The 20,879-nt window shown below is 39.4% G+C and overlaps 1 protein-coding gene across 7 annotated transcripts in view; it reads right to left on the bottom strand.

Annotated features, from left to right (window-relative positions):
* The window catches only part of SCUBE1 (signal peptide, CUB domain and EGF like domain containing 1), a 302,108-nt gene that overhangs the window by 38,990 nt on the left and 242,239 nt on the right, over positions 1–20,879 (bottom strand). For 4 of the 7 annotated variants that reach the window (XM_032762480.2, XM_032762487.1, XM_032762484.1 and 1 more), the window contains 7 exons: positions 20,148–20,264; positions 13,099–13,221; positions 8,647–8,766; positions 6,844–6,936; positions 4,930–5,046; positions 1,446–1,604; positions 78–281 (listed from right to left, as the gene is read on the bottom strand). In XM_032762480.2, the coding sequence (XP_032618371.2) occupies positions 78–281; positions 1,446–1,604; positions 4,930–5,046; positions 6,844–6,936; positions 8,647–8,766; positions 13,099–13,221; positions 20,148–20,264 (933 nt within the window). The remainder of the gene's footprint in view (positions 1–77; positions 282–1,445; positions 1,605–4,929; positions 5,047–6,843; positions 6,937–8,646; positions 8,767–13,098; positions 13,222–20,147; positions 20,265–20,879) is intronic. The other 3 variants (XM_032762488.1, XM_032762485.1, XM_032762481.1) reach the window with 1 other exon arrangement.

Below are 20,879 nucleotides of genomic sequence, written 5' to 3' on the forward strand. Positions count from 1 at the left end.
TGGCCAGTTAATTTTAAGGGGGTTTTATTTTTGAGTGCTGTAGGTCAGAATGTAACTCCAATTTTTCTAGGACTTACCACATTTTCCATCCTGCAGCACTTGCCCTGTACTGCATGCCTCATGTCCTTCAGTAGCCTTAGCTGGCTTATGAGCCACTTCGTACTCTGTCCCAGAAAACTGAATGTAAAATTGCTGTTTGTTAATAGATTTTCTCAATGTTTTGATTGCAGTTTGCAGCTTCTGCTCCATCCTTTTCCGCACACAGTCAAGGTTACAGGTGTCTAGGTGGGAAATAAGAAGAAAACTAGAAGCAATTGAGATTCATGTTTAAGCAGAGTTGTTTAGTAAAAAATTCTTAACCGGCAAAATTCTCTGGTACTTTGTCCACTTCTCTTTATGTAGCAAGTGGCAAAGAAATTGTATTTCTTTTTTAAAATGCTAGCGTCGGCTGGCTGACTGGCTGGGTTGACTTTAGGCAGTCTGCAAGGGACAGTCAAGCACTTTGTGCTCTTGCAAACTAAACTTTCCTATCCATAACTGCACACAGAGCTCTGATCTTGTCTCAATCCCAGCATAAAAAGCTTCAAGGTTGGTTCTATTGACTGTCTATAGACAGGGATATAGTAAACACATCACATCAACTGGCAGAGCTAAGCTGGCATCAAGTGAGCATACCCTGCACTGTTATGGGTTGTGGCAGTGACTATTGCTATGTGGATTCCTAAAGGTATTAGTAATTGTCCTCCACAGTGTATTTCCAACGGTTTAATCCAGTTCACTTCTAAAAGACTCAATTTGGAAATGTTATTCCATAGTTTGGAAATGTTATTCCATAGTTTAACAACACTCTTAAATATTGAAATATTTATGATAGCATAAATTTCTATTTGATTTTATACCCTAATGCTACAACCTGGAGAGCCCTAAACAATTCTGCCCCATCCTGAATCTTCTCCACATGCCAAAATGTAAGTATGTTGAAATGCATGATAAAACATGTTTGATTTTCAGACTCGTTCAGCAATCTATATTCTAGGAGATGTCTTTGTGGCCAATGGTGTGAGACATCTCCTAAAAGGAAGCAGCAATGAGCCAATCCTGTATCAATGAATGTATCTCTTAGTAGTAGAGATGAGTCCAAATCAAATCCTAAGATCTAAATACTTCTGAATTTAGTAGAAGTTTGGCTCCAGATCAGATCTTTTGGCTCATTTGCAGCTATTAGCTGAATTTCATGCTGCATCCTAGTCATCCTGACTGCAGAACTTCCACTGAAGTCAATGGAAGTTCTGAGTGGGGATGGGCTGTTCCATTATGGTTTGGGTAATGTGCTTTGTAGACAGGCCTGGTGAAACAGCAGCAGAGAGATACTGGCAATTGTCGACCACAGTGAGGCACTGCTATACGATTTCCCCACAGAACTCCAGAAAAGATCTTCCACACACCTGAGACTTCCTCAGACTTCATCTCCACTTCGAATTCGGCAGTGATATGTGACACTTCTTTCGATGGTGACTTGCGGCCCCGACGTTTTTTCTTGGAGGAATCACACTTGAGGTTCACAAAGGTCACCTGGCAGTTGTCTGTACAAGGGAATTGACCTCCTTTGCATAACAGAAGTGACATGGAAGAGAAATCAAGTAGCAAGGTAGCAAGTGACAAGCTGGTGTGTGATATTTCAGCTGGGTTAATATTAATGCTCTGGCAGATTTTGTAACATTCCACATGCATTGTTAGACATACCCTTATTTGTGCAATTTTTGCTTGTTGTAAGTGAGGGCACGAAAAGAAGCCCATACAGCACAGACAGAATGGCAATGCTTAGCTGTGTGTTGATACTGTTTGTGTCTTTAATAAGGATAATAAATATTTTCCACATACTATGTCTAAGGATGTGGAAGCTCTTTTCAAACATTAAATAAAAGTAATGTTTTACGCTTAGTTTATTGATGATTAAATTAAATCAGAGTGTTCACTTGCATAATGTCACATTACAAGACAGATGAAGAGCAAAGACCAAATGTAGAAGTATGGCTTCACACTTGTGTTCTAGCCACTAGGCAACATTTATATTGTGATAACCATTAGGCAACAATGTTTTTCAAAATTCCTTTGAGTGGAAGGCTATAAATATATTTTATAAGGTTTTAAGTTTGGTGTATACAGCCTAGGAAAATTGAAAAGACTATTTAAAAACACAGAGCTACTGAGGCGGAAGGGAGTTATCTCAGTTAGGAGACAACTAGATAAGCATTCATGTGCCTGTACAGAGATTTCGGGGATATCCACCTGGCTTTTAATAACTGAGGGTACGTCTTCACTATGGAACTAAACTGGTGCTGCTGCAATCGATATAGTGCTCTCCTGTCGATTTCTGTATTCCACCTTCTCTAGAAGAGTAAGGTAAGTCAGTGGGAGAGCATCTCCTGTCGACACTGCGTGGCACCGCTGTAAGTGGATCTAGCTTTGTCGACTTCAGTTATGTTATTCATGTAACTGAAGTAGCATAGCTTAGATCGATTTACCGCGGTAGTGTAGACAAGCCATCAGTGCCACAGTGGCCTTTCCAGTGCTGTAGTGCACAACTCTACAACACCAAAGCCACCAAGAGTATTTTGTTTTGGGTATAGTATTATATTATATAATCTTACTGTGTAATCATACAATTGGTAGCATTCATTCAAATCAGATGAAATTATAGATACAAGGCAAATAGCTAGCAAAGTATAAAGCAAATACAGCCAAGAAAATACACTTACAATATGGGCTGAAAAAGAATTTCTGTGGCTTTCAAAATGGTTTTGATAGCCAAATGTTATAGAAGGAAAACAACCATGATGACAAGATAGCACTTTAAGCAATAAGATAATTATTTTACTGGTGCTTTGAAAATTAGAGAGAGGAGAATAGTTACATTGTAGGTTAAGATAAATTATGAAATTAAATGAAAAACAATCTTCAAATTCTATTATAATATTCTATTGTTTCTATTTAGTGTTTATGTGTGATTTTTTTTAAATAAGGAAATTTCCAGACAAATCTATGTTAATCGGGAATTAAGATTGAGAGTACAGCTCAGTAATTTAGAGTAAAATACATGACTGGGATGTTATAATTATACCAAAACTAAGCATTATAAACCCAGGAATTTCAGAATTAACATATTTGGACTTCTTTTAAATTTAACAGTACGGTATGGAAATTCACAATTAGGACACTCAAACAACCTTAACTCTGCTCTGCAGTGACACCAAGAGGGAAAAAGAAAAGAAAAAAAATCTAACATATCTTTAAAAATAATTTGCCATAATCTACTCAGGGAAATCTACAAAAACCTCAAACCAGAAGCCTGCAATTGATGTGCAGGTAAAGTCCCAGGTCTATCTATTGCAAAAGCATTCCAAACTAGGACCTCAATTGATAAGCATGGCAGGAGAAGGGAGGGGTAGCTCAGTGGTTTGAGCATTGGCCTGCTAAATCCAGAGTTGTAAATTCAATCCTTGAGGGGGCCAAAAATCTGTGTGGGGATTAGTCCTGTTTTGAGCAGGCAATTGGACTAGATGACCCCTTGAGGTCCCTTCCAACCCTGATATTCTATGATATCTAGTTTGTGCAAAGCAAATGCCTCTATTTTGACTTCACTTGACATCTCAAAGACATGCCATGGTATATGTAATTAAAAATGGTTAGATTTTTATCATTTAAAACCTCTCTTTTCTGTTTAACTTTGAAAGGGATGCTCAGGATGATCCTTTTCTGTGCTCCTAATAATAGCCTAGATTATCAAAGTGGAAACAAACAGTTTTCACAATCTACTTTCCATTTCACTGTTTATGTTGTTTATTTACTTTTTGTCCTTCACTCTATTTGGGCACTCAGTTTAGAATGGTTAATCTCACTTTTGTGTTTAGTCAGCTTCTCTTTCTTGGTCCTATAAACACAATCAGATAACAATCCCACACTACCGAGGTTGCAGTTACTACATGGGAATGTTTAAAGCAAAAGAAAGAAAATCTTTAAAGAATTCATGAAAATATTTATACTCAAATCAAATGCTGGGACTTCATTTCTGATTTTGCTAAAATTAGAAATTATGTCTAACTCACTCCACTTTCTTGATCTTTTTTGTAATACCATAGCCTAACATTCCAGTATAAGGGAAGCAAACTGAAGATTGCATGGTATATTACAGTGATTCTCAAGCTTTTGTACTGGTGACCCCTTTCACATAGCAAGCCTCTGAGTGCGACCTCCCCTTATAAATTAAAAACACTTTTAAATATATTTAACACCATTATAAATTCTGGATGCAAAGTGGGGTCTGGGATGGAGGCTGACAGCTCACGACCCCCCCATGTAATAACCTCGCAACCCCCTGAAGGGTCCTGACCCCCAGTTTGAGAATCCCTGGTATATTAGATTTAGATTATAGATTTCCTGTGCAGCTGCTGTCTCGTCTGTTTAGGTACAGCCACCAGCACAATGAGACCCCAATCCTAGCATAATAAAATAAAATTAGTAATAATAATATGTCTTGCTATCATAAATTTTATTTTAGAAATCTAATTCTAGGAAACAAAAACAAATTTAGCCGACATGGTGTCATTCTACTTCCCCTTGGCCAGTAGCTATCCATCTCATGGGTATTCTACCAATGACGATGCTAGCCATTTAGCAAGACCACCTGAATTCATGAGATTACTGCCATTTGGGGCCAATACCTGGCAAAAACAACTCTAAGTTTTCAGCACTGTCAAATCTAAAACCTAGCCCAAATTCAGTTTGAATCTGAATCCTGGCCTGAACTTAATTAAGGTCCATATTTGTAAACCATAACTTTCTCCATCTGCACAATAATCACAAGTTATCAAAACGAACTAAAAGAACCATTGCTGACTCTCTGCTCATGTGTTACAAAAAATGACATACCTATAATAGTTTGCTTCCCAATGTCTTTAATCTTTTCTTTGCTCCGAGGCCGTAAATGGCACTTTGCATCTTTAATTTTAAAGCGAGCTTTCTGCTTGATCGGTGGGGCTAATGAATCTGTTGAAATAAAATTAAAAGTTATAATTCTTAATGTAGTCTTAAAGGGACCTGGCACCTATTTTTGAAATGAAGCTGTAGTCTCCTTGTAACATAAAGGAGAGACAGGACTCAATGAATCTATAACTCTTTCTTTACCTTGTGTACATTCTATATGTGACTCTTGAATTAAATTCCATACAGCTACTTTTCCCACAAACAGATGAGAATACTCCCAGGTCTACAGACTCTCACCAGCCAATGAGAGTTTTTTCAGTGAGTGTGATTATACCCTGATATTCAGCGGGTGGGCAGAGATCTGAAGAAACCAACTGAACTGGCATTCTTCCTTGCGAGCTTGCCTGTGCAGTCTTGGTGATGTTTGGCTGCATTAATAAAACCAACTGCTATAATTTTTCTATCTCTACTCCTGACTCCCCAAATTACTACGGGTTTGATTCTGATCTCATTACTCTAATGTAAAATTAATTAAATGGAGTTACACTGTTGGCAGTTTAAAACTATCTCTTGCCTGTATGGCAAAAAGAACTGCCTTTAACTACTTTACTGCAGTCTATGGCTCACAAGCTCTATTCTCCCTCTTTCAATCAAAACATGTCTTGCAGCAGCAGCTGCTGATGTTAAGCTTGCAGGACTCCAAAAGTTGCTACACAACTCAGGATTGACTGGCAAATGTAACTGTTACTTGCCTTTCTAGCAAAGATAACTGCCTTTGAACTACTTAATTGTAGCTGAAAAACCTACACCCAACCTGTCTCCTTCCCAGTCAGCATGGACTTCTTCTGATGAGAGCACTAACAGACAACACAGCTAAGTCTCACGCATGCTTAGCAGTGCGTCACCCGTTTTTCCTGTAGCATCACTTGTGCAGCTTATTGGTTATCTACTAAGCTCATACCCCAACACCTCCCAATATACATTATGTATATATACAATATTTATTTATAAAACTGGGAAAATACAACCAGAAGATAAATCAACTCTCCATTCAAGGAAAATAGGCAGTGAAATATCTAGAGTCCTGATAACATAACATCAGCAGATGTTACATTCTAACGTCCTGTTCTCAGTTGCTTATAACTTAGCTGAACTTTAAACACTGGGGCTGAAATTTTCGATGTGGGATGTCTGCCTCAGGCTGGCTTATTTTAAAAAGTTTTAGCAAAAATAGTTTTTGGAAGACAAGATTATGGAAAAATATATTGTTTGCCCATGTTAAACAAAATTCTTACAACCATTTTGTTGAGAAGCTCTGGCACCTCCATGCTCTGGAGCTAGGTTTTAAAATTTAGTGCGAGGGTGGGGGGAAACCCTGGTGCCAAGAGTGCCTTTTATTGCCCCTGTGAAAATGTGCCCAAATTTGGCCATGTTACAAAATGCAGTTTGCACATGCTCAGTTAGAAACTTGTTACAATTTGGCAGCTAAATTCTCAAAAATTCCATCCTCATTGAACATAGTCCAGCCCCTCAAAACTCCTATATGTTTATTGGACTGTACATGTGCCATATCCCCCCACCGGCTGAACATATTCCTGCTCAGGATCACTGGAAACAATAGTATGCAATCATGTAGCTAAAGACGGGAATCCTAATAAATATTCATAAGGGGGCCTAAGGGCTTGCATAAACAACCTTAATTATGGTATTTCCTAACTTTTAAGTGCTCAACTTTCAACCCTAACATTCTTTTAAAACACTTTTTTGGATGCTATTTATATATTAGATATCTATCAATATCTATTTATATTTAGATATATCAAAACGCATGTGCACACATGCGAATTATGTAGTACACACCTGCACAATTGGGAAGTGTTGTGTTGCGTTTCTGTTGGGCTTTGCCTTGCTGGACTGGAACTCCACAGCTCAGTGTGTAACTATTCTCTGAATCTGAACAGAAATGAAAAAGTGGATGCAGAGTGAGGCATATACAAAAAATCCTTTCTGACACATTCTCCTCACTCTTCACTAATCAGCATGAACACACAATTTTTGAATAATCACATCAATTATCTACTTTGTGTGTCTAATTAACCTTTGGAAGGGTTGAATGGGGACAGACTTGAGTTTGCCAAAGTCTACCTGTTTCCAACTGTTGACTACAAACTTTATGTTCTTCCATCACTGGAATTCCACATCTTATTCACAAGGTGTATGATGCTAACCATGATGCTAACCATGAATCATTTAAGGGCAATGATCAGCAAATACTTTATTGTGTTTGTAACTCACAGTCAATGGGCTTTGATAATCTCACTTAATTCACAAATACATGACATGCTTTACTGAGTAATTCTAATTTCAGCATTTTGACGGAAATTTTAAAAGAAAAATATAACACCTCAAGCGCCATAATAGGGCTTATTCACTACATGGTCAAAACTGTGCATTTGTGTGTGCAAATTAAGTACAGCTTTTCACCTCTCTCTGCTAGACTGATAATAAAACTAGAATCTCTGCACAGCATTTAACAGCACCAAAAGCAAATACAAAAGGATCATATTGTATATAAATCTCTGAAAGGGAGAGAGAAGATATAGGAACAGTTAATATTAAATTAAAAAAAAAACTATGTAGAGAACAGGAACCTGTAGTAAGTGATACAGCAAAATATAGGCAAAAAAGGATGAGGTAATTGGCAGTGCATGGCTAATTGAGACCCAGACAGACTAGTTTTGTAATAGTTGATTCTAGTGTCATGTTAATGCAGCAAATAACACAGCTGAGGATGGGTTTGTTGCCATGCAGTTAATTTTCAGTCTCAAGTGTAGGAAGTCTTCCCCCACAAAACTAGATCTGATAGAGAATGTCCATTTGTTGTGTGTGTCTTAGGATAAAGTTAAGATGAGGTAATTGCTCTGCCAAGTCCCTGTGTGAGCGATGAAGTTCTTTGCATTGTGGCATTGGAGTTGAAGTTGTTCATTATGACTTACAGTACCCTAATTAGTCTGGAACCTGCCTGAGGCCTCCTTTATCTCCATGCCATATTGCCACTGCTGGGCTCCTGACAGGGTATGTGCATGTGGGCCCCTTTCTTTGGAATTCACTCCCCACCCTTGTCCAACTACCCAATTAGGCTGACTTGCAAGATATAATGTACAGTCCATCTTTCTAAGCAGATATTTGGGGAGGGCTGAGGTGGCTTTATTGCTATAATGAAGAACTGGCTGGAATTAGCTGAAATTAATTATTTCATTTGTTCAAGGTTCTGGAATTTGCTGAATTGATACTTTAATTTAGTTAAGTTTCTCTTTAGCATTGTATTCTAGATAACACATTAGTCCTTCATAGCCTTTCGCTATTTTAGTACTTCTTTTATTGTTTTCTCAAATGTCACCTATATTTAATTAAGTAGAGCCCAACCCTGCAATGAGAGTTGGAGGTGCTTAGCAAGTCACAGGATCAGGTCCTTATAGTGTGCTGTAATTGTGTTTAATGAGCATTTGCACATGTACTTTAATCTACAAGTAATGTTTCCCCCCTTGTATTTGTTCACAATAAAAACTTAATGAAAGTGTTATAAATACAATTAAAACAAAACAAAACAAAACAAGGTCACCTTATGTACGAGTAGATATGAAAATGCAGTATTGTACCAACCTGGAACAAAAAGTGTATTGGAAGGGCATGACAAAAAGCAGCTCTCTATTCCTCCTGATTTACTACAGACAAGTTGAGCCTTAGGAGCTGGTTTGGCATTTGGGAGGCATTTCACCATCTCTGAGGAAGAAGAAATAAAAAATCAGCCTGTGCAACCTGGCAGCCTTAACAGGCTGCTCCCTGACAATAGTGAACCACAGTATTACTAGCAGAGACAGGCATGAACAATAATCCATGTCCAAGCATCCCTAAGCTTTGTGTATGTTGCGGGGAGAATATCTGGCATTTGAACCTGGATCTGGATTTAAAGTTTGCACCTGGCTCATATCTTTATAATAAGCTGAGCCCAAAATCTGCATCAGAAAATCCCCAAATACCAGAATGCTCCAAATCCAGATCTAGATTTTGAAGCTCGGGTGTACTACTAGTTATTGAAGAAATTCAGTGCAAAATCTAGTCTCAGAAGTTGGCGGGTAATAGTAGTCGTATGAGATCCCTGGCCTTTTTTTGAGTAATATTACCCTATTCATAGTGTACCATGGGACCCACTGCAACAACAAACACAGGAGTCACTTTCACTAAAACTTGTTTACTGAAATTCTTGCAAAGTAGTGTTTCCCATTTCCCATTTCCAGCACTCACTGACTATGCTCTCAGCACCTCTTTCTTTTTAATTCCTGCTCAACTCTCAACTTCCTCATCTTGGAATAGAAAACCTCCAAAGAGGGCTGAGATGCTTCAGGAAGTGCTAGGGATGAGTCAAGCAAGGGGTATTCTTCTCTCTGAACCAATGCCCCAGCACACTGCTTTGAAGAGACACTGTGCTACAGAAGGGGACGTCTTTCAGATGACACCCAAATAGAAGTTCTGACCACTCTGTATCAGTGTAAATACCCCTGGCATGTACCTTTAAAGGAGTGTAACTCTTGTGTACTGGAAGCATGCCAATCAATTGCAATTCTGTAGCATTTAGTTTAATAACTGCTAATTAAAGTTGAATTTGGATAAGGTATTTCTCATTTCCCATGCTGAACTGTTATGCAATTTTACTGTGAGCTGTTGAACAATTTCTGGGATTCAGCACAGAAGTGACTGCATGTCAGTAATGGATTAAGTGATACCAATAAAGGATTTACACTAAAATTCCTTGAGATGCAAAGAACTATTTTAAACAAAAATCATTATTATAAACACAAATTACTGTTATGTGCATTTCTCAGCTGTAGCCAGTAGGTGTCATCAGTATCCATATCAACGCTATGATACCTAAACACTTTTCTTTCGCTCTCTTTTGTAACTTTCTTTTTTATATTTTGTTTGAACTAAGGAGTTGAAGGGTTGTTAGGCCCTTCTTCAAGCAGGTACTAAAAGGTTAATTGGGTTTTCAAAACTACATTTAGTTTCTGTATGGCTAATCCTGCTTAAAACCCATACAAAATCAGCAGAGACATATATAGGTATGTGTACACTGCCATCAGAGGGATGATTGTGGCATGGGTTGTCATACCCATACTAACACGGCTAAAAATAGCAGCAAAGATACAGCAGCACCAATCCTGATGCAGGCTTGCACTGTATGTACCCACAAGATCCCTGGTGGGATTGCACCACTAGCTCTAAAGCCCATGCTGCTGCATCTTCACTACTATTTCAACCGTGCTACCTAGAATAAAGTTAGCACAGGTATGTCAACCCGTATCAATGTAGCACTTGGTAGTGTAGACATACCCTATGTCTCTGAGGCCACTTTCTCCTGATAGTTTCCTGACACACCTCATTAGATAGCTCTTGCTTTATAAGATCCCATTGGCTGAACCCTGCTTTCCTTCCTGCTGGGTTCCAATACGGCAATTGTATGGCTTTGTATACTGCAGCTATTGGGAGTTTAGAACTGCAGCATCAAAACCCAATGGATTGACAGCCATGCCTGTCTGGGATCCACCAGTGATAGTCTGCCAGGTTCAAAAGTGTGGGTGGAACTAAGCAGGGCCCAGATAAAATAGACCAATTAAAATGGATTAGTTGAACAATCTTGGCTGGCTTGTGCTGAGTAAAATGGGAGCACAGGTTAGAGCAAGGGTACCGGGACAGAGTCCGGATATCTACATTATATTCCCAGCTTCCCTGATCTATTGTTTAAATGTGTGCAAGTCCCTTCAACTTCTCTTGATTTCTGAATCTGGAATAAGGGAATAATCATACTTATTTCACTCACAGGACTGTTTTGATGCTTAATTGAGTAAAGTTTGTAAAACACTGAGATCTCTGGACTGAGAAGATTACTGTATAGAAGTACAAACTGTTACTATTGAGCAAAAGAGGATTCTGTAGCTTGAATGTTCATGAGTTACTGAGTATTCACTATATATTCTCATGTTGTAACAGTAGTTTCTAACACAGTTTTCTCCAGACTATGCTGGTAAAAAACAAGATCAGCAGAAAGATTATGTTCATTGTAATCCTTGTTAGAAATATAGGGGAGAAATCACTGTCCAACAAATAATAATGGACAACATCAGTCAAGAAGGATGTTTTATTTTTAGGCTTCCAACAAGAGATTACAATGAATGAAGAAAAATTTATGACTATGAAAACATTCTTAAAAGAGCCTTTTATTGTGGGAACAATTTTTTTTAATAGAATGAGGGGGAATACAATACAATACGTTATTGGTGTAATTATATATTAGATCTCAAAAGATTATCATTCCTGTTGTTAGCTTATAGCTCATTTCTGAGGACTAGTTTGTACACTGGTAGGATGACAATCTAGATGGCCTAGAAAGAATTTTCCATCTCTAGTTCCTATAACAATACTTAGCTTGAATATAGCACTTTTCTTCCACAGATCAGAAAGAACTTTACAAAGAAAAGTGGGGAAATTGAGGCACACAATAGCATGGTGACTTGGCTGTGATCACAGAGAAAGCCAGGGGAAAAGCTGGAAACAGAACACAATCCCCTCATTTCCAGCCCAGTGTTTTATCCACGTCACCAAACTGCCTTCCCTATATAGATGGTTATATTCTATTAAGTAAACTTCCTTATCTATTATTCTATCTGGCTATCAATACATGCTTGACAATTACATTAATTCCTAGCAGTTTTAAATCTAAACACAGGTTTAGGTTAAATGATTTCTAAAATGTCAGCACCATCATTTAAAAAAAATAGAATTCATATGAAATTGGCAGAAGGGGGCAGACAATGTCTGTTTTGTATGATAGGGAAATATTGTGGAATGTCAATATGACTTCACTTTGTTATTCTTCAGCGTTTTTATTAGCTATCCATCTCTGTGCCTTTTCCTTAGGCATTTCCTGTCTTACAAGGCAGCTGAGTCACTGTACTTGAAGCATGGTGGCATTTCATGCATCAGCTATTGAACTCATATTACGCTTTATTTTAGTCAAAAAGCCAAGGAGCAGTCAGACCGCTAGGAAGAATCTCTGTTTTCAGAGGTTTCTAGGCTGGCCTTAAAGATCCACTCCGGAATGGAAATGGGAAGACAAGATCTGAGTGCAGGAGTGATGTTTGGCCATATCCTGCAAACATGAATGGATGTGAGTAGTCTCGTGGAGAGATTACTCAGATAAAGTTACACACATGCATAAGTATTTGTAGTTTGTGCCTTGGTGTGTGTATGTAAATTCTTCTCACAAAGTCTGCTCTGTTATTTTAAATAATAATAATAAGTATAACAAAACAAAACAGCCCCAAAAACCAGGCCCGTGTCTATAATAATAATAATAATAGGAGGTATTCCAATCTCCGAGGAAGTTCAGGCTATGTGTCCATTCCGCCATTGACTTCTGTCAATTAATGCTTATTAGTGTTAGCGGTGGTTGCCATTTTTGTGATGTGAACATGTCCTTTAGAAACTGATAAAACACCATCAATTGATATCACAAAGGCCACCACAGAGTCTTAAATAAAAACAACCTTGAGGGTTACAATGTGCCGCTGTTTTAAACACATGGCAGCCTCTGTGGTCCTCACCAGGCCAGAACACTGACTGGAGTAAGTGGGTGTTTTGCCTGAATGAGGAGTGCAGGATCAGGCCCCAAACACAGCTATCAGAAGGTGCTCAGGTAAAAAAGAGTTTTACCAATGTTAATGATAGGTTAACCTTACGCCACACCCACCCACTTCAGAAATATGTAAATCAAATGAAAATATGTTTCAGAGATAGTGCCAGAAGTTATTGTCCCAGCACAGCAGCTTCTGTTGTGTTTAAAATTAGACCCATAATGCTGCAAAGCTCAAGAAAAAGACATGGCTGTGGCTGTAATAGAGGTTTAACCATGGAGTACCTGACTACACACAGTGAGTGTCACAGACTCCAATGTGGTCCATCAAAAATAGGCTTCTATTTCTGACCTTTCCAAGTTACTGTACCCAAGTGGAAAACAGGCATGATGCAATCACATGAAAGTAAAAGTTACTCACTTACCAACACAGTCCTTTTTATTCCAGTGAAGCTTCTTTCCAGGTGGACAGACACACTCATAGCTCCCCATTGTATTAATGCACCCATGGTCGCAGCTACCGTTGTTGATGCTACATTCATCAACATCTGAAAATATATTTAAACAGATCAGTATAGTACTATACACTATGTGACACCACACATATATTGTGTACTAAAAACATACTGTGCATGAGCCCGTACGTCTCTATTATACATATCAAATAGAGAATTCATATAACTATATAGAAATATGTATAATGAAGACAGCAAAACATTTTAATACACAGAATATCTGAGTATCCTTATACAGACACTCACACAGCCCCTAATCCTGCAAAGACTTATGCACGTGCTTAAATTTACTTACTATAACTGGTCACACAAAAATTCATGGAATTACTCACAATACATAAAGCAGATGTGTAACTCACTGCAGGATTGGAACCATAATGCATATTGTATAACAATGACAACTTCAAAGCAGTACATCTCTGTGAGATTTAACCATTTTGACTTATCAGAAAGATACATTATTCCTAATGTAAGTTGTATAATAGAGAGGAACAGAACATATGTTTTAAAGGATGGATTGTGATTAGGGGAGAAAATACATATTTGATGGGAATGGGTATATTAAGCATAATTTGTTTAGTCTATTACTCAGATGGAACTAATGAAAAGAAGGAGTCTTGTTATAGCCAGGCAAAGCAATTACCAAAAATGTGTCAACTGATATTCCAGTTAAAGGCTTTAAACTTTAGAAATATTTGTTCAGAATTAAGCATTACTTGTTTAATTTACTTAATCAGCATTTATGTAAGATTTCATTTATATCCTGGAATAATACACAGTAAAAATATTCAGTGCTGTTGCAGCCATTGCCTGTATGAGCTTGAAAAGAGACTCAGCTTTGAAATTAATTCAGAGATCATAATGTATGGTTGTTCCTAGACAGAAAAGTAAGTTTGGTTTTGTCCAGTATAAACCCATTATTCTGCAGTCATAAAATAGTTAACAGTATATTCAGTGCTGTGTTGCCTACTCTCATGATTTTATTGCAAGTCTTGTGCTATCTGGTGTTTTTCTTCAATTCCCAGATGCTGGGATCAAGAGACTGCATGAAAATCTTAGCTTTCATATTTTTTAAAGAGTAAAGTTTCTAACTTCCATGGTTGTAAAGAAAAGCTGGGAAATATGAAGCAACTATACCATAGAGGCTCAGAAAAAAAACAATTTGGTCTGGATGAAAGATGAGGAGATTTTTCTAAATTAATAATTTCATGATTTTTTAGGGTCTGACTTAAGATTTTTGAATGTTTGGGGTTGGCAATACTGAAAAGTGAAATGCCAGCTCCCTGGCTCCCTGCCTGCCTGGAAGGTTCTTGTCAGTTTCACTTTTTGCCAGTAAAACTGAGAAAAGCTTTCCTGGAGGGCTGTGGAGGCTAAACACCCTGACTCTCTGCTTCTTCCCAGCTTCAGGAGCTGGAGGGGCAGAGAGATCTGGAGTGATCTGACTCACCCATGAAGCACTGGTTTTCTGCCTTTCTGGCCCTAGAACTGGGGGGAAGGGGTGGATGAGGAGGTTGGGCACCCCAGTTCTCTGCAGCTCCATACTGGAACAGGAAGATTCTTGTCAATTTCCTTTGTGAAATTGACAAGATCCTTTCAGGTCAGAAGATGGGAAGTTGAAAAATTATGTTTTGGTTCTCCTGAAGTGGAATTTCTCTCAAAACCCTTCTAATGAAAAATTCGGGATGAACATGTTTCAAAAACATGATTTTTTTTTTGTGGGAAAGGATTTTTATGTTCTGGCAAGCTCTAAAAAAGATGCCTGGTTTCAAAGGTGCTGGATACTTGTAGCTTTTATTGACTTCTATAGGCCTACTTGCATGAGTAATTACATATTTTGAGGAGGGTTTGCACAGTCAGGCAGTGTCACACTAAGGGCTATGAAAAATATACACTTTAAGTACAGATGGCCTTTACTGTAACACTTGTCTAGCAGAGCTCCAGTGAGAGCAGTAAGAGTTGTGCATGCAACTAGAGGGGAGGAGGGATAGCTCAGCAGTTTGAGCATTAGCCTGTTAAACACAGGGTTGTGATCTCAGTCCTTGAGGGGGCCATTTAGGGAACTACGGTAAAAAATCTGTCTGGGGTTTGGTCCTGCTTTGAGCAGGGGGTTGAACTAGATTACATCCTGAGGTCCCTTCCAACCCTGATAATCTATGATTCTATGCTATGGCCCATAATACATGCACTCCCTTTCATTATTAGATACTACTAAAGAGAGAGAGAGAAAAAAAAGACAGAACTAGTTTGGAACAAATAGAATCCTGCCAATTCCCTGCCTCAGATAATACAAATTAAAAAGTTTATTAAGAACCAAACTTGAACTAAATCTTTTTGAGGGTTCTGAAATACTTCCCCTCAGTTGTCTGAACTCTGTGCCACATGGACAATACTCACCACCATGATTTATTTATTCCATCATAAACATACTTCTCCAGGAACAGATTAAAACTAATGACATAGGTCTGAACAGCAAAGGTCAGCTCCAGATCAGGATCTGAACAAGAGTAGATTCAGATCTGAGATTCTGGTTCTGCCCATATGGAAATAAGGCCAGCCATTATATTTGGATCTGAATTCAGTCTTGTCCAAAGTTTATGGGTATTTGGATCTAGGGTTTGGGTCATGACCCATCTCTTACTAAAAAAACAAATGGGGCCTCTTTCAACCAAAACTTTGGAGTCTCCAAAAAATAAGCATCTCCTCTTCACTCCCTAACTGGCATAGATCCTCACAGCCCTCAAATCTGATCTTGCTTCTACAACTCCTCTAAAATGGACTCTTCTTCCTAGTTCCTCCACTGAGATGAACTCCTTGTACTTCTCTCACCCAGTTCCTGGATATTTTTGCAATCTCATTAATTCACTGCATGCATATGCTTTCTCCTCCTAGAGAAGTAAGACATGGATATCATAAGTGGAGGTCTCAGTTTATCCTCACAGAAACTGGGGAATTCAGAATTCAGACAAAAACAATGGGTCAAATTCTGCCTCAGTTACTCCTGTATATGTCAGCTTCAAATTGAGTTGTATGATCATTTAATCAATTTAATTGCCCCATTATCCCTTAGCAGTGACAGACCTTGCTAGTAATATGTAGGGGGAAATCTTACATACAATACTCATGTACATCAGAATGGTGAACTCTTAGAGCCAGATTCTGCTCTCAGTAACTCCACTGAACTAAATTAACTTACTCTGCTTTTATGCTGATCAGCGTGTGACTGAGAACAGAATCTGGCTCTGAACACTTTGCTTTTGTGGGTTTAAAATTAGACCCTTAAGATTATCTGAATATACTTTTGTTTATAGCTTAATACACATTTTACTCAGATTATACTTTGCATAAATTCAGGGTACTCTGGCAAAACCACCAAACTCTACTTTTACCAAACAAAACTTATTAGTTTTAAAGTAAAAAAGAATGAATGGAAAATTCCTTTTGAACCTCAGTCTTTTCTCACTTTAATTTAGATTTAAGGCTGTAGGATGGCACAAATGAACTCTCATATATTGTGTTTACACTGTATTTTTATAATGCTGATCTGATTAGTTAAAAACATTGTTCAGACTAAATACACTTAACATGTTCCACAAGAAAAACTATTGTTTTCCTTTGACCAGTATTTTTAAATGTTCTGGTAGGAGACCACAGAAATGCCTCAGAGTATGTCTATGTTGCAATTAAAAACCAGCAGCTGGCTTGTGACAGCCGACTTGGGTTCATGGGGCTTGGGCTGCAGGGCTGTTTAATTGCCGCTCTGGGCTTGAGTGGGAGCCCAGCTCTAGGACCCTGTGAAGTGGGATGGTCCCAGAGCTCAGGCTCCAACTCAAGCCAGAAAATCTACACTGCAATTAAACAGCCCCGCAGCCTGAGACCCATGAGCCTGAGTCGGCTGGCACAAGTCAGCTGCGGGTGTCTAATTGCAGTGTAGATGTACCCTCAGACTGATAGTCAGTGTAGTGGCAAAAGGTTGTGTACTGTGATACAGCTGCTGCGCAGTGGATTTAAATTCAAAAGTGGGCATGAAATTCTTCATTCCTGACCATGCTGAGATTGTGCCTATAGCAAAGTTTATACAGTACATGCTATGTGAGGAAAAATGGCCACACGGCTATGATGCTGTCAAAACACATTGTCATATGATTTGCCAAACACTACTTGATATTCCATACCCTGATCCAAATGACCAGCAGTTATGAATTATGTGTGAGAGATAGGTGTGTTTCATTAAGCATAGGACTGGGAACAAGTACACCTGATATCTAGTCCTGACTCAGCAAACCTTTAGCAAGTCACACAAGCTATATGCCTCAGTTTCCCCATTTATAAAATGGGGATTCTACTAACTTTTCTAACTGGAAGAGGAGGATTAATTAGATAATGTACATAAAATGATTTGAATGTGGACAATATTTTGTAAGTGCTATGCATTAATAGCTAGGGGCAAAGGGCCAGATTTAAATTAACCAACTAATTAAGAATATATTGAAGGTAGACTGATATAAATGATGTGTATTTATTTATTTAAAAACAACAGAACTATTATATGTAATTATGTCAGTAAGAATACCATCCCTCTCCTATATCTTTGTATGTTGCTTGTCAGCTGAGGTCCTGATCCTGCAAATACATGCATGATTCCCATCACAGGTTAAGAAGGGTTAAAGGCCAGTGAGTCATATTTATTACATCTGTGCTGCAATTAATTAGTTGCTTTTCAGCCAACAAGGGCAGGACTAAGACAGGTCAGGTGACACTTAGGCCTTATAAAAGGCAGAGAGCACTCACAGGGATGAGAAAGTCTTCTGTGAAGGGTCTAGAGCTAGGGTCTGCTCTGCAGGAGCCCAGAAGTTCAGGAAGATTCATTCTGAGGGAGCCAGTGCTCAGTACTGGAGCAGGGGAGAAGACTCCACAGTAATCCCAGAAAGGGGAGTGGGAACAGAATGCAGAAGATGGGCTGATCTGCAGAGACTTTGGATGTTAGGTAGACTTTTATGTTACACAGAATTAGATGCTTCTCAGCTGGAGGGCTGTGTCATCCACAAAGTCAAAGGGTCTTCAGGCGCTGGCTAGGGTGAGGACCTCTGCCAGAAGAAGCTCTGATGATAGAAGACACTGAACAGCAGTGAACATAATTGCTTACAGCAACTTTACCATTGTGGAAGCTTTAAAGCTATTTGAAGTGCTGTTATAGCCATGCTGGTCCCAGGATCTTAGAGAGACAAGGCACAGGCGTAGTTTGACTGCTATATTGCAGGGAGAGGGGGGCAAAGTGCACCTGCACACTCATGTGCACAGATGTGTATGCTGAAGGCAGCTCCCTTGGCTTATTGGCTCTCTCTCCCCGTCTGCAGTGGTACTGGGCAGCCGGTGCTGGGGGGAACAAGCTGGCTTAACAGGGGAAGCTGAGCTGCTGCTGGTGGCCTCTGGGGCACCGGCTCTGCAGTGATGTCACTGCTCTGGTGCTGCCGCAGCTGCCTCCCTGCTGGGCCTGTGGATGTTACTACTGATGAGGGGATGCCACATGCCGGGCTCCTGCTTCCCCCTGCTCATTCCTGTATCCCCTTTTCTTTCTCATCCCATCCCCCTTCCTGTCCCCACTGTCCCCTGACCCATCCCACTGTCTACCCCTTTCCCCCCCGCCCATATATGCTCCCCCCGCCCCCCGTTGTATAGGAAACAGGCAGGCCCTAGGACTCAGGAGGCGGCATCCAGCTGCCGAGGCAATGGCCCAGAGCACAGGGGAAAAGCTGCCCCATCCTGCTTGCTGTGAGCCAAAACATGCTGGGGCAAGGGGAGAGGTGCAGTGTGGGAATGACAGAGCCCCCTTCCCAGGCAGGCTGAACAGAGCAAGCCCCGAAGGGCAGCTTGGCGCTTACAGAAATGGGGCAGGGAAAATGGCACATGATCCCCTGTGATACCCTCCCCACACCTCATCTCTGTGTGTGGGGGCAATATCCCACATCCCACCCAAACTAGGCCCATGTAGACAAGGTAGGTGAGGTAATATTTTTTACTGGACTAATTTCTGTTGTGAAAGAGACAAGCTTTCAAGCTATACAGAGAAGACCTGAAGAAGAACTCTGTGTAAACTCTATAACAGGGGTCGGCAGCCTTTCGGAAGTGATGTGCTGAGTCTTCATTTATTCACTCTAATTTAAGGTTTCGCATGCCAGTAACTCATTTTAACATTTTTAGAAGGTCTCTTTCTAGAAGTCTATAATATATAACTAAACTATTGTTGTATGTAAAGTAAATAAGGTTTTTAAATGTTTAAGAAACTTCATTTAAAATTAAATTAAAATGCAGAGCCCCCCGGCCTGGTGGGCAGGACCTGGGCAGTGTGAGTGCCACTGAAAATCAGCTCACGTGTCACCTTCGGCATGCGTGCCATAGGTTGCCTACCCCTGCTCTAAAGCTCATCTCTTTCACCAACAGAAGCTGTCCCAATAAAAGATATCACCTCATCCACCTTTTCTCTTTTATATGGAAGTTAGTCATGTGTGCAAATGGTTGCAGGGTCAGGGCTTCCGGCTGCAAGTTCTTCAAGGAGGGGACAATGTTTTCCTGTGTGCTTGCACAATGTGTCACACAATTGTGTCACAGTCCTGCACTGTGATCCTGGGAGGATGACTGTTGTGTCCATGTGGAGGCTCATTGACATTAGTGAGGCTCCATGGAGATGAAGCAGTCAGCTTGCATGGAAAATGATGGAGGATCATGGTCTAAATTGGGGCCTTTGGATGCTACAGCAACAGAAATAATGGATGGTTATTTTTCCTGTTACACTCTTCTCCCAGGAATATCTAGGCAGATTTGAGGTTCCATATTTTCGGTCATACCTAGCTAGGTTTATTTAGCTTTAATCTGATGTCTACAGTCTTAGCAGGGCAAATATCCGTGGCTCAGTAGATGGTTACACAAAACAAAAATAAGTACATTAAAATCAGTCTCCAAACCTCCACAGTGTGTCATGCCGTACAAGGTGTAGCCTTTGTGACAGAGACATTCAAAACTTCCTGGGTAGTTGATGCAGGTATGGTCACAAGTCCTTTCGAATGAGCACTCATCTATATCTGAATTCAGAGCAAATATTTTTAAAAAGTCAGAATGCAGTTATTTCAGATGGACGGAATTTAATTATCTCAGTCACAGCAACAACATTATTAATAAATGGCCTGAGGCATTACAAAGTAAGATCTAAATCAAATGATAAGCTTAGTTTTCCTACAGTTTTAGAAAGAGAGGATTCAAGGTACAGGGAGGAAGGAAGGAAAGAACTTCATACACTTAAAGCAGTATGTCTGCAATATACATTTTTCCCACTAGGTGACACCATTTAACCTCTGATAGCATATCAAACCTCACAAACATGAAATGCGTATTCAGATTCTCTCTTCCATTCTTAATTCTTATGAGGGTAATTAACAGCATTGCATGACATTTCTGCTCCATCACAGGGCATACAACAATCAATAAGGAGCACTAGCCATGATTTTTTTTAAACAATACTGAACTGAGCAAAATAAAGATACACTGAATAGAAAGTACCACATAAAAGTTATTATGTTATAGACGTTTTAAACAGCAACATATGCAGGATGGCAGCAATTTTTAGATAGTGAATTTCTGTAGCAAATCTATCACCTGGAGTCCTGTTTTTTTCCTAAAATCCTGTTTAGAGGAATTCC

Source organism: Chelonoidis abingdonii, chromosome 1 (genome assembly GCF_003597395.2).
Source record: "Chelonoidis abingdonii isolate Lonesome George chromosome 1, CheloAbing_2.0, whole genome shotgun sequence".
In the NCBI taxonomy this organism is placed as follows: domain Eukaryota; kingdom Metazoa; phylum Chordata; order Testudines; family Testudinidae; genus Chelonoidis; species Chelonoidis abingdonii.